This window comes from Populus trichocarpa, chromosome 2 (assembly GCF_000002775.5).
Source record: "Populus trichocarpa isolate Nisqually-1 chromosome 2, P.trichocarpa_v4.1, whole genome shotgun sequence".
Lineage (NCBI taxonomy): Eukaryota > Viridiplantae > Streptophyta > Magnoliopsida > Malpighiales > Salicaceae > Populus > Populus trichocarpa.
Genome location: NC_037286.2, coordinates 3,001,196 through 3,015,836, shown reverse-complemented (window position 1 = coordinate 3,015,836; position 14,641 = coordinate 3,001,196). Strand labels below are relative to the sequence as shown.

Genomic DNA, 14,641 nt, shown 5'->3' with positions numbered 1-14,641 from the left:
CATGGACCCAAAAAGAATCAAGTCTATCTCCATAAAGAGAGATGTTGTTTCCCCTTAAGAAGAGTTTTGGTTTCGATACAAGACTAAAAGAAACAATAGGAGACATGGGACCATTAAATTTGATCCAAATCAAAACGAGGTGACACATTGATATCCTTATTTGGTTTGGGGCGAGTAGCCCTCCTCGTAAAAGTCTTTCTCATGTTACATCCCCAGTAATCTATGTGCCGAGGACATAAAACTTGTTACTCTTATCCAATCAGGAGAGTACACTGGTCGGGTTTCTAAGAAGGCAGAGCATATCAGCGAGTAGACTCTGGTCTTTATCCAGGATCACTTTGAGATTACATCTCTTATTTTTATTTTTTTGATAAGCCGGGTTGTTCGGGTCAGCTTACGCGCATCACGACTAATCCATGGACCCACTGAACACCCTGCAAGCCCAGTGAGCATGTAAGACACCGCGGGGGTGACAGGTATGCACAGAGAGGATCGAACCCAGGTGCAAGTCCCTTTCCCCGCTAGGCCACGACCTCAAGTGCAAGATTACATCTCTTATTTGTATGTATATAATGGGGGTATTCTTTTCGTTTTCAAGAATTTTTGAGAAAAATATTCAAATATTACCAGTTGGGTTCAGATAGTTACATCCCAATAGACGAAACATCTTTTCTTCCTTTCATAAATTTTGAAGGATCGTTAAAATCGAGTTCACAATCAATATCTGTAAAAATCGACCGGTGCCATTAAATAATTATCACTCCTTTCGTCAAAATTGTTGACTTATTCACGATCGTGGGCACCCTTTGTTTGATGGGGTGCCGTTAATCAATCAATGGTTCTTTTTATTTCTGAATAATGACAATGAAAGTTTGCATCAAAATCCCTACAGCACACATGATCGTGGGTACATTGTGTTCTTGCTGGTCTATGTGTTTTTTGCCAACTAGTTAATATTTAGATGATTTTTCTGGCCAGATTGAGAAGAGAATACTGTTTTATATAATAGAACTTTGGGTTATTATATATAGTTGAGCTATAATCTTCACCAAGCCCATAACGTGGCGTCGAGTAAAAAGCATTGCAGACCCCGCGGTGATTCGTTCCACGACACGTGCCTCCCCTAAGGGCGATTGCCACGTAGGCGTGCACGTGGACAATCAATCCTAGTCAGCGCTCTTTCCTCTTTAAAAGTCACACGCTCCTCGCGTCTGGTTTTTATCCTCTCCTTCTCTCTCACACGAAATCAAAATCACCCTGCAACTGAAAGCTCTCGTTTTCATCTCTCTTTTCTGTGTACTTTTTTGGTCTAGTCTCTGGCGATCATCTGTTCGCCGGAAGTTGAACTTCTTAACCGTAAAATGGAGGACCCGGCTAGCTATTGTAGTCTACTGTTCGATTTCCAAAGTGAAAGAGTGACGTTATCGTGCCGTCGCGTATTTCGGGAACTTTAATCGTATTTTTGTAGAAACCCTAAGCAAAAGCGACTTTTACTTAGCAGAGTCTAGAAGTTATTCCATGCTTTGGCTTACAAATAAGAGGAAAATATAATACTATTGCTTTATAATAATTAGAACTTCAAGAAACATAGAGGAGGTCTTGATTCTTTTAAGAGTCTCTCAAAATTAGAAAAGTTTTGGTAAACGCAGCAAAATCCTGGGTTTCCGTGTTGTTTTGATTTGCTGATCTCATTCTGCGTGGAGTTATCAATGTTTCTGCTGCTTCATTTAATCGATGTGTAGAGCAGAGCATTTTAAAGCTCCACTAACCTCATTTAATTACCGGTAGTATTTTAGGGTTTTTGAGGTTTTTGTGTACTATATTTGCAGCAATTAATAATTAAAAAATGAAGGTGAGGATTTTATAGAGTGGGGAGGGTTTTTTCATTCTAGTGTCGTTGATCATAGTGATCATGCCTTTTCCGATGAAGATCCAGCCAATTGATTATCAAACACTGAATGAGTCGGTCGCTCACCGGTTCGAGCCAGTAAAGCCTGTGGTGAAATCGCGATTGAAGCGGCTGTTTGAGAGGCAGTTCCTGAGAAATTCAGCTGCTGAGAAGGTCGGAGCCATCGAGGAGTCGCATTTGAAGGACGGCTCTAACGAGTTCGAGCCGAGCTCGGTTTGCTTGGCGAAGATGGTGCAGAACTTCCTCGAGGAGAACAACGATAAGCAAACATCGGTTAGGTGTAGCCGTAATCGCTGTAACTGCTTCAACAGAAATTGTAACGATAGCTCTGAAGACGAGTTCGACTCGTTTGGTGGTTTTGGAGATTCTAACCTTTCCTCTTCTGCCGAAGCGTGTGAAATTCTGAAGGTAATTAAATTAATGGTGTGGGATTGAATATTTTTTTTAATGTTTTCGTTTGCTAAAATCACTGGGTTTCTTCTATGGGGGCAGAGTTTGGTGCCGTGTGCAAGTGTTTGTGAGAGGAATTTGCTGGCGGATACAGCGAAGATTGTTGATAAAAACAAGATCTCTAAGCGAAAAGATGATGTTTGCAGGAAGATTGTTACCGATGGTTTGTTGGGTCTCGGATATGACGCGTCTATCTGCAAATCTCGCTGGGAAAAAGCCCCATCTTATCCCGCCGGTACTTCCCCCCTCTTAAAAAAATGGATAAACTGTGTTTATGTCTGTTTCCTAAATTGCATAAAATATATATATTTTCTTCCTTTTCTGTTTGGTTCCTGGAACAACAAACTCTCCCATACAATTAACCAAAAAAAACGAAACATCTCTATCTCATATGTCGGAAACAAGAAAATCGTTGAGTTTGGGAATATTTTTTTATTTTGTGTTGCGATGCGTTTTAGGGGGGAAAAATGCTGAATCACGAGTTTAGGGAAGAACTTGCGAATGCACATCAATATGAATTGTAATCAAAGCAGCTACATGGAATAAATTATGGGAAATAATGTATACTTTTGTTCTAAATACAGGGGAATACGAATATATAGACGTGATCATCTCAGGCGAGAGGCTGCTAATTGACATTGATTTCAGATCAGAATTTGAGATAGCTCGATCAACCAAGAGCTACAAATCTCTTCTCCAAATTCTACCTTCCATCTTCGTAGGCAAAGCTGATCGTCTCCAGAAGATTATTGCCATTGTATCGGATGCGGCAAAGCAGAGCCTTAAGAAAAAGGGAATGCCAACTCCGCCATGGAGAAAAACGGAGTACATCAAAGCCAAATGGCTTTCTCCTCATACGCGAACCACACCACCACTTAGCTCAAAGGAAACAGATCCTCAACTGGAAAGGGAGCAGACTTTGGTTCAGAATGAGATCGCTGAGCTTGGACTGAGTTGCCAAGAGAAGAATTCGGTAGCGGATGATACTGAATTGGGTGGATCTGTGTATGCTGTATCATCTGAAGGTTCTGTCGCAGAAGACGAGGTTATAGTGGTGAAAGAATGGAAGCCACCTGAGGTTAAGCCCAAGAGTTTACAGATTGGGATTAAGATAGTGACTGGATTGGCCGCAGTTATTGAAGATGAGCCATGAAATTTTGATCTTTTTATATATATATATATATTGAAGAACAGATTGTATGATCATACATGATATAACCGATCAAATCAAAACCCCTTCTGCTTTTTGTGTAAGGGTATCATTTTACTGCTAATATAATAAAACTCTCGGATGATATTGTAAGAAGAATGGCTAATACAAATAACATAATTTCTTGAGTTTTTTTTTTCTTTTGTAATTCTCCTTCTGCTCCTGTGCTTTGTATTCAGAGTACAGTGTTTTTTTTTACCAGATGAGGCTCAATTGATTCTGCATTTTGTTCCTATCAATTGCCAGTCTCTCTTTTAATCAAATTCAATATATCACAGAGAAGGGGATTTTTGCGTCAGTGCAATCCAGAAAGCAACAAGGGATAAAGGGTAATCTCCAATTTTTTGATTTCTCTGTTTTTTTTTATTAAATCCTTCTTATGTCACGCACTGATGATTTTATATTCTTTTCTTGAGTGGAAGCAGAACAGAATCTGACGATGAAGAGCGAACAGACTCGTGCAGTCTCGAGCTGCGTGAGGTGAGGCCTGAAAGAAAACCATGTTTAATATTTAAGTCCACATGGCTTCGCAGTTCTATTCCTCGATGTTTTTATTTTTTTATCGATTCTTTGTACTTAATTCTTTTATTCTTGAGCGATGAAGGGTTTGGTTTTTTTTTTTTTTAAAAAAAAAAGAGCATTGAATTAGGTATTCTGATCAGTTTTCAACAGTTTAGTACAGTGGTTATTGTGGAATCTCGACTGAGAGGAGAGCAATTGGTCATGGGTGGTTGGCTTCTTTCCGTGTGGGCTTTGTGAATGAGTTAGTTGTTGACTCTTGACTTGTAATATTTTGATGATCAATGCTCAGTAATCTATATGCAGGGTAGAAGGGATTAAGACTAGCGATTGGATTTGGTTATCTTCGGTAATCAGTGCCGATTTATAATATTTTGCCCTAATATCTATGAATCGAAAACCTGTGTGACGATGCATTGGTTGAGTATAATTTTATTTTTTTGTCCTCGGACCCAGGTCTACTAATTGTTTCGTGGATTGGATTGGGTTCCAATTGGAATAGGTGAAATTCAATTCAAGAACTTGCTATTTTTATTTGGTCATTTCGTATATAGAATATGGTTACTTTTGCTTATGAAGTGAGTTGCTTCTGCAGCTAAGCGGGGATGCTTAAGCTGGATCCTCAGAGCGAAAATGCTCTTATTGTGGAAGCACAGAGCTTCAGGCTTTTCATTTTGCTGGGAAGTTCCATAGCTTCATAACATTTGTCTGCAACAAAGAATGCTATCAATCCAAAAGGCTTGTTTCAAGTACTGGTGTGAATAGATTTTTCTTTCAAGTTCACGAAAACTCTGTTCTATAATTCATCTTATGGTTTTACTTGTACGAAAACATGATTTATGTTGTGTGTTCTTGAGGAAACAACTATAGTAGTACGTACAGGGTGCTTGTGACAGCAGAAAATGCTTTGAATTGCTTGAATTTCAAGGAACTGATTGCTGTGCCCCCTTATCTGTTTGAATATTTGTAGTCTTGGGAGGCTAAAGTAAAATCCTTCGTAGGAATTTTTGCAGCTTTACCTTTTCATTACTTGACTAATTGAACTTGCCTTTGTCGTCACCGCGTGAATTGACGCCCCAACGGTTGAATTTCCGAGGGTTCGAGATGGGAATTGTGTGAAAGTACTTAAACACCCTTCTGAATGTCCAAGAGACGAAATAGCCTCGGAACTCGTTCTTGCTAACAAAAAAATACTTTGAGTAATAAACAAGAAAAACAAACCGCCATGTACCGAATTTGTCGTTTCTGCGTATAATACTAATACTAAACGGTTTGTCGCTTCTGCCCATAACAAGGCCACGGTATATCTGGGGAATTGCATAAATTAAAGGGAAGCTTTTTTATCTTTATTTTTACTTGTTTGTGTGTTTTTTATATCTCAGATGAATGGTTGCATGTTGTAAAATCTAGGCTCTAGTGTATGCAAGTATGGAGGCGGTTTACATGTTAAAAAAATTAAAAAAATCTAAGAAATTATTTTATGCATTTAAAAAAAAAACACTATACTTTAAAAAAAATACCTCACTTGGTACAGATTTCTATTTTGCTTATATTATGTCTCTTTTTTCTCTGTCAATTAGGGATCGGGTCTTTTTTTCGCGTTCAACACACAGAAAACCAAATGTTTAAACCATATCCTACATTAATATATCTCCTGTGAAAACAGCCTCCTTCCCCACTCTCTCCCTCTCTCACTTGAAAAATCCCCCCTTCGGAATATAATAGTGTGGATATAGACAAGATGGCCGTGACAGATTGTTAATTAATGTTTGTAGTTAATTGCCGATTTGGCATCATACCTGAAGTCCGAACCTTCCTCGTTGCCCATAATTTCCATTTTATTAGAGTTAAACCTTATCCGGATAGCCACGTAGACCATCCTGGTTTCTCACTCTACAGGTTTCTGCCACTTGCTTGCATTGAAGATAAGCGGAGAACACATGCATTAAATCCCCTGTGTGTTAGTAACGGACACTGTTATTCAAAGTCAAATCGTTGAATTAGAGAGGAGGTTAATTAATGTCTTCACAGGAGCTGAAATGTCTTCTCCTTATCTTACAGGCCTCTCTCTCCTTCGATGCCACCAGCTCGTTAATGCACGAACTGCAAATGATCAATTACAGACAGCGCTTGCTGATTAACGTTTGACAAGTGCTTCCACGTGGTTGTTTTCTTATTATTTCTCTTAAACCGTGAGATACTTCACGTGTAGCTTGGAGTTAAATAATCAAGAAAAGGTAGATGAAGAATAGTAAAGAATTTCTGCATTTTTTACCTAACAACAAAGGATAATTAAGCAGAGCTAGCCACTTGCGCGCGCAGGCTTGACCAAGAAACATGTGATATAATGCACGCATTATAATATAACTTTTATAAAGTAGTGATACTGGTAGAATATATTGCTTCTTCATCCATGTGCATCCATGCGTCGGCTCTTCTGCAAAGAGGAAAGCTCACAGCCGATTCCGGAAGTCAATGATTTTGTCTCGGTTGCGTACCATTTCTACCACGGGTAAAGCAAGATTAATAAAATCCCAAATCATGTGAATTTTCTGCTCATTTCTCCCTTTTTTCCTCAGCATTCCATAGGAAAAAAACCCCACTACTTACCCTCTTTATAAACCATCCACTTAGCTATCATAGAGGGGTAAGATGGTTTTTTAAATGGAACACACATGTCATAAGACTCATAACAGTCTTTTTTTTACATTTCTTAGGAGCAACATGATGACTAAAATAACACTGGGAGCAGAAAATAATTTTTTTAATTTATGTTTGAATTAATATCCCTTCTTTATAATTTTTTATTTTTTTTATTTAGCATACTTTTTAATGGTTTTTTTTAAAAAAATTATTTTGTATGTATTTAGTTTTTGAAGATATTGTTATGATTCACCTGTAATCTTTTTTATGTTTTATATATATATATAGAAATGTGAAATTTATTTTAAAAAATAAAAAAAATTTAATTTTAGATAATATTTATAATATGTACAATATTATATAATATTTTATTTTATTCGATTAATTTTATGTGTGTGTTTGTTTTTATTATTGTTTGATTGAAAAAAAATTAATTTTAATAATCATATTCACCAAGCCGAGTAAAAAATTCATATGTAAGATCAAATATTTTAATATATATTTGTTTTTTAATTTGATTTTTTACATAAATAATTTTTTATTTATTTAATTAGATGTTTAGATAAGTTTTTTGATTTACAAGTAAAGTATTTTTCATTTAAAAAAATATATAGTTTTTTTTTATTATAAAAAAAAGTATGTATGCTATAAAATGTGTATCAAATAGCTAGTTTTAATTCGAGCTAGATGGTGTGGCCAGAATAGAGAAGAAAAGAAAAGATTTGGCGGGCACTAATTAATCGGCTGTGATAATGATGAAACCTGGGAAGCATCGACACGAACACCATCTATGGACACGACCCGATACTAGCACATCGGCATGGCGTTAATTAATGCTTTGTTAGATTATAAAGCAGTTCTGCTTGATAAGTGTGGTTTTAATTAAATAGTAGAATATTACATATTACCAAAAAAATTCAACATTGCATTAATTACAGTACACCATGAGTGCTGAAGGCAGATCAGAGAAACAAGAAGGTATAGGCATTGATCACTGTACCGAAACCCTTGACCATGGTGCTAGTAAACATTACCGAAACAAGAACAAGGAGATAGCAGTGGCGTAAAACGTAAAGCCTAACAGGGACCAGCAGGGCATGATGAACAGTTGCAGAGGGACCAGCCCAGCTGGGTGCTTGGAAAACAAAACGTTAGTAATGTCTACTAAGGTCTAGGATATGAAGAGGGAAGATTCCTTCTCGTGAATTGTGACTTTCAATGCTCGATCTTTTCCGGTGCTGCTAATTAACAAAACAAAAATATGATTGATTTGTGTCGGTGCAAAGGACACGGAGTTTCATTTCATGTCTGATGATATATCATTCAAATACCAGTGCTCGTTCGTGCTATGAATGCATTTTTCTGGCACTTTCTCTGGACCACCTCCACTGAATCAAGGGCAGTGATCATCACACCGTTCTTAATGGATTTGGTTAAAAATTGAAATTGGAATTGTTACTTTTGAAACTGGAAAAGCTTCAAACTCCCTTCCTTTTCTGACTGGTTTTAGCGAGTACGTACCTTTTTAACTTTTTACACATGCTCCTGTTGGTGCATTTCAAGATTTGAATAAAAAACAAACACAAGCTTTAATCTATGCCATCGTTTCTTGCTATTTTGTACAAAGGTATATATCATATATATGGTATGGAGCTTGCTGATGATGTGGGGTTGGCATGAGATGTAGACGTTTCAAATCATAAAGTATCGTTGAAGATGATTTTATGTGAGTGCTGGGTGGATTGTATATTTAAAGTCTCAAAAAGTCTCTCAAGTGTTAAGCTTCTATCAAATATAAGAACTATGCCTTTCATAAATGCATCTTGGACTGTAAATTACCATTTTGTTCAAAGGATAAATCATAAAACCGTAGAGGAATTCTTCCTTTGGTGTCAGTTTCTTTCAATGTCTGGCAATTGACAAAAAGGAAGCATGATACTCAAGAATCTCTATCCGAGCTTTCATTATTTAATTCTTGCAGCCTAAGGTAGCTCCAAAGCGTGGAACACCATCAATTAATTACTCACACACCAGAGGATGCATCGCCGTCTTGAAAATCCACGAGTACCCAAAATACATGCAAAGACAATATTTGTGGCTGAGGTTCTTAAGCAATCCAAAGGATAAAGTGGATGCTTTCCCGTGAATGTTAGTTTCCTTTCAGCTATGCCATGGTAGGACGGTTTGTTTTTTTCTTTAACTAAAATGTCATTATCGTCACGTTAAAAGGGCTAATTTTGAGCATCAAATCTTAATTTCTTTTTGTGCTGATGGTAATTTTAAACAAAAAAAACTTAAAACTAAACAATTAAATGAATTAACGTAGCTACCAAAAAGTGTGTTCACACGCACACACCTTGGGAAGGATATCCAACCCTGTACAACACACCATGATACAGGAGAGGCACACCAACAAGAGTAAAGGAGCCGAAGAAATAGTAGGTGACTAGATTGATCACTTGCTCTATGCCATCCGTCGATTACCTTTTTTTTCCTTCAATATAACAAAAGCTTTCAATGCGATGCAACTATTCTTGACAAAATAAATAAAAATTGATTGGCCATCATGAAATTTTAAAATATTAGATATGAAATTCAATACTATCAAAAAAAAAAAAAACCACTAGCGTAAAACCTGAGACCTTCTAGCTATATGCATCGCCACATAATAGAGGGGTTGTTGAAATGATTAAAACACCGCCACAAAAGACAATGTTTGATCATAAAAAAAACTTTTCACACGTTGCCAAAAAAAACACGAGAGCTTTCAAGCACATGTATCTAAATTTTTATATTAATTTTTATATTTATTAAATTACAAAGTAGCTCTTAAATGAAATTCAACATTAAAAAAACAAATAGAATGAAAAGATAAAAACACCACTTAACACCAATCTTATTTTTTTTTTACTTTGCTAAGATAAAAAAAAACCCTCTCTTTGCAAGTTTAATATTTTTGAAAACTTTTAATTGCATTCAAGTCATTTTACTCCATAAATAAAATTGAAAAGAAAAAATATTCCTGGGCAAAACTATATATATTTGCTTTGAAGACCAATTTATTTCCAATCATGACTAGTAGAGGATTTTACTCAATCAGCTAATCCATTATATTTGGTAGAGAAGGACAAGAACATAGATGCATTATTGCAATCTATAGTGTATTCTTGAGCTTCTTTAGTTTTCTTTTTATAACATAATCATCAATATATAAAGTCCTCTCTTTTTGTGGTCAGGCAAAAGTTGGTTAGTTCTGAAAAAACCAAAACCTTGACCTCTCACCTAGCTAGAGAAAAACCACCTCCCAACCGTCTTTGCTTTTTTTAATCATGGCGGATTTGTTACAACTCCTCTCAAATTTGATTAGAGTGGACTAAGAAAAAATCAAAGCAAGTGTGTTAAATGGTGAAGGAAACGCTCCATCACTTTGCCATTGCTTGATGGGGAACCTGACAGAATATTTAAAGGTAAGCTTCCTCTTCGGTGAAGTCACTGCCTAAATTATGGTGCTGTGACGCCATTGCTTTCTCTTCGTTCCAAGGAAATGAGAGGCAGTCGTTTCAAAGGATATTTCTGGATTTAGTACTCGTGATAGAAATTAATTAACTGGCCCAACAAGCAACAAGAGGAGGAATAAAACAAAATGGGCTCTCCTTTTCTGGCTAGCTCATCGGAGAATCCGTCCAATCTCCCCACCTTAGCTCGGTGGGTGCTTACCCTCTCTAAAATATGCAGGAAGTATGGCAGACGTCATGCTTGTGATGTCTTAATGTTATTTATTTGCTGCCTTGCAAAGATTAATAAATTTGGTATGTATGAAATCACCATGTTTACGTACCATGCCAATCAAATATTTCAAGGATTCCTAGATTTAAGGTCATCGAAATATTTTAAGAATATAAAGATAAAAATATTAATTTAAACTATTTTATTTAAAACATTTTAAGAATTTTAAATCAATTATGATATTGATTGTTACAAAACCAGATTTAGATGAGTGATCATGATTTATTTATTCCAAATCTAATTTAGTTTGAATTTTATTTTGAAAAAATATGTTTTTTTTATCAAATTAATATCATTTTAGATTTTTTTAATAAACAACCCTAGAATTATATCATTTTATAATTACTTTTAAATTATTTCAAGGTTTTCTTTTTAAATTATAATTTGGATTCACCCACCACCCTCCGAGTCGATCATCGTAATTTATACCGTCTTCATTTGGAAGACCAATCTCTGAAGGCGACCCTATCTAAGACCTATATGGGCTAGCTATGAAAGCCCATGAATGAAACAATCTCAACAATGAACACGTATGCAGAATCTTTATTTAACTTCTACGAGCTTTATGGGCCAGCCTAGAAACCAACGATAACATCGAGATAGTTCACAAATTTGAGCAACCTATCCTGCTTCGGACGACACTTGATCGCCTTTTGAATGGACGTCGTTTGTTGATGATTGATAGTCATCCATTCTAGCTTTTACAGCATCGTTTACAGTCTTTGGTCTACTACCTCGGGGCATAGGGCCTTGCACGTCCCTCTCCCTTGATTTTGAGCACCGTCCCCCACCCCTTCCCCCACGGAAAAAAAAAAAAAAGCAAAAGAACTTTCTATCAATATCTTTTTTTTTACTTGACAATAAATTTATACCTAGACCAGTTGACTCCGTAGTTCTCATTAGTATATTTTTCATCGCGGGTTGGATGAATTCTTTTTAAATATAAAAAATATTAAAAGTATGTATAATTTTTTAAGCTATATTATTAAAGATAATCAAGTAAATTAATTTTAAAATCTCTCGTCTGAGCTCTTTACCTAACTCAAGTTTTCAATTAAACTATTTTAGGGCTAGCTTGATTTTAAAACATGTGAGGAAATCAAAGTAGTTTTTTCTCATAAAATACTGTTGATTGTTATAGTGTCTCACCAATTGTTTTTTTTCTTTTATTTTCTGCTTGAGTACATGGTTTTTTTTTTCTTTTTCTTTTTTTGTTATAATTTTTTTTCAAAGTTGTTTTTGTCAAAAATTTTTATAAGGTTAACGTGGTTTGTGGGTTTATCAAGGTACTTCGGGTTAATTTTTTCTGTCCTAATGTTTAGCGGTTTGTCGCCGGTGGTTGTTTCTTCTTTATTCTTCCTACTTTTCTCTCTCTTCTAGTTAAAGTACATGTTTGTCCTTTTTATTTTTATTTTTTTAATTTTAGTCCTTATGTTTTGATTGCTTATTTTTTCATCCTTAATACTTTTAGAAAAAAAAATTATGATTTTAATTTAATCCTTAAATTACAATTTGTCATATATTATTTTCATCAATACAATCTTTATTCTTTTGGTTTGTCATTTTTACCCTTTGATTTTTTGTTAAGGTTTTATTAGTATTAAATTTCAATTAAAGTTTATGTTATTTCATTCAATTAAAGTTTATGTTATTTTTTTTCTTTAATCTGGTCTTCATTCTTTTGATTTTTTTTTCCTTTTGTTAATTGTTTTTTCTTTTCGATTTAACCATGTAATTTAATTTTTTAAATGCCCTCAAATTTTATTTTATTTTGGCTTCTACCCTTATTTTTTAATTAAATTTTTTTACGTAATAGATTTTTTTTCCCAGATACATCCTTCAGTGTTTAATTTATTTGGGATTGGGTTTCACGGTTTTTCTTTTTGTAATGCTTCTAATTTAATGACACAGGTCACAAGTTTTAAGTGTTACTACGATTAGGAATTCTTTTTTCCTTGTTATATTTTGTGATTTTATCATTTTGCATTGTTTTTATAAAAAAATTATGGTTACCTTCGTATTCTTTTCAATCAGTTTGTCTTTTTCTCATTACCTAAAGATACAAGGATGTTTTGTTTCGTACAAAAAATAGTTATTTTGAAATAATATTTTTTATTTGTTCGGCTAGGCATATTTTATTTCTTTTTTATTTTATCCACTTTGTTTTCATATGTGTTTTTATTTCTATTATCCTTTATTGATTTTAATAAACAAATTTAGTTGATAAAAACAGGTAAATGTTTCAGTTTGCGATATCAGATATTTTGATCTACATTCATCTCTTAATTTTTTCAGTTTCTCTTTCAGTTATTATTAAAAACATTTATTTATTTATTTACGTAGAAGTTTGGATAAACCTTTTGATTTATACTTATAATTTATATTATGTAAAATAAAACATATAAAAATAGTTTGTATACTCAAGTTTTTTTTGAAAAAAAGATACGATCGGCTGAGAGCGCATGTGAAATAAATTTTTTATCAATTTTTTTAAATTTAATATTAAAAATAAATATTAAATTACTAAAAAGCACTCATAACCTTGAAAATAACAAACAAACCAATGTAAAAGTATCAAAACACCCCCCAATGCATAAAAACTATTATGTCTTATCTAAATGCAAAGAAGTATTCAACTTATTTTAAAGTTTTTGCAAAATCAAAAGAATAGGGTTTAAATTCTATTAAACTTGGAGGTAAAATAGTATTTTTATTATATAAATAATCTGAAAAGACACCAATATCCATGTTTAATTTTTTAATAGCTAACATATCAACGTTAAAATATCAAAATACCCCCAGTATACTATATACTAGGAGCACAAAGAAGGTAAATTCACTATAATAATTTATAATAAACTACATCTATTGCTATAATAAATCCACCAATCGTTTTAGAATTTTGTTTGACTAGCTATGTTCAAAACGTCATGCGGTCAGTAAAATGAGAGAGAGAGAGAGAGAGAGAGAGAGAGCCTGATCAATCCTTGCAGGATAATACTTTGCATAGTCTATCCATAGTCGTTTTATATTAGTAATTATCAATACCCATTGATTCATCCATAGTCGTCTATTTTAAGAGAGGATGGGTCCCTACAAAACTTAAATGGCATTAATGGGTTGACCCAGAAATAGAGGGGGTAAGAATATATTTGGTAGTACAGTTGATATTGTTTTTTAATTTGATTTTTATTTGAAAATATATTAAAATAATATTTTTTATTTTTTTTAAATTCATTTTTAACATCAACCTATTAAAAAGATTTAAAAATAAAAAAAATAACATAAAACAAAAGAATTCAAAATACACTGAAACTGCAGGGTAAACACAGCTCGAAACGGGACTAGATTTGTCGGGGGTGGGTGATGCAGGAAGCATATAATTGCTCAACATGTCTAGCAGAAAGCACAGTGGAAATTTCTCGTAAACGTGTCTTGTGAAGTAACATTCACGATAACATTTGGGCCGGTCATTTTCCCTGTGATTCTATGATCTCAAAGCAATGCAAGTTGCTCAAAGATTTTTCTACATTTAGGTAAGCGATGACGCCCCTATTTAGTATCGGCCAGGAGTTAAAAAATTCAGACAACTCGATTATGAAACAGTATTTATTAAAAACTAGACATGTAGCAGATTTAAGCTAATACCATTCATAATGTTATCTCTAAACACGTTGAATATTACTAATTCTGTCTATATCATATATATTTAGTGAGTATTGATGAATTTTATAATGTTTAGGAGTAATTGATAATACACTATTGATTATATTTTAGGCTCCTTCAAGGAAAGAAACAGGAAAGATAAATTATACAAGTAAATTTTCTTGTTATTTTTAATAAATGTTTTATGTTATTTTTTAAAAAATAACATAAAACATCAATTCTACCCAAAATAATATATTTTTAAATAATTTCATATTATTTAAAATTAATATATTTTTAAATAATTTCAATCTATTTATATTAAAAATAATTTTTTTTAAATAATCACAATTACACTTATACATACTACAAAAAGTTGGATAAGAAGAAGTCGTGTCGTGTCTTTAAATATCGAAGAAGCAGTTGCCGTGTCAGATACATGGAATATTATATTGATGGGAGAGAGATACAATAGAAAG

The 14,641-nt window shown here is 33.9% G+C and overlaps 1 protein-coding gene and 1 long non-coding RNA gene across 2 annotated transcripts; both read left to right on the top strand.

The window, feature by feature from the left end:
* Positions 1–1,208: 1,208 nt before the first annotated feature.
* LOC7480663 (uncharacterized) lies at positions 1,209–3,709 on the top strand. Its single transcript, XM_006386187.3, has 3 exons — positions 1,209–2,317; positions 2,402–2,594; positions 2,944–3,709. Exons 1-3 carry the CDS (start codon positions 1,913–1,915, stop codon positions 3,510–3,512), a joined length of 1,167 nt encoding a protein of 388 aa, XP_006386249.1. The 5' UTR covers positions 1,209–1,912; the 3' UTR covers positions 3,513–3,709.
* A 195-nt stretch (positions 3,710–3,904) lies between these two features.
* On the top strand, positions 3,905–5,147 carry LOC127905009 (uncharacterized). The gene is made up of 2 exons (XR_008058578.1): positions 3,905–4,049; positions 4,242–5,147. It is a non-coding gene; the product is annotated as an uncharacterized LOC127905009 (long non-coding RNA).
* The last annotated feature ends 9,494 nt before the right edge of the window (positions 5,148–14,641 follow it).

Coding starts and splice junctions, on each gene's coding strand:
- LOC7480663 (XM_006386187.3), top strand. CDS start 1,913: ATGCCTTTTCCGATGAAGATCCAGCCAATTGATTATCAAACACTGAAT. Junction 2,318..2,401: donor AAGCGTGTGAAATTCTGAAG/GTAATTAAATTA, acceptor CTATGGGGGCAG/AGTTTGGTGCCGTGTGCAAG. Junction 2,595..2,943: donor AGCCCCATCTTATCCCGCCG/GTACTTCCCCCC, acceptor TTCTAAATACAG/GGGAATACGAATATATAGAC.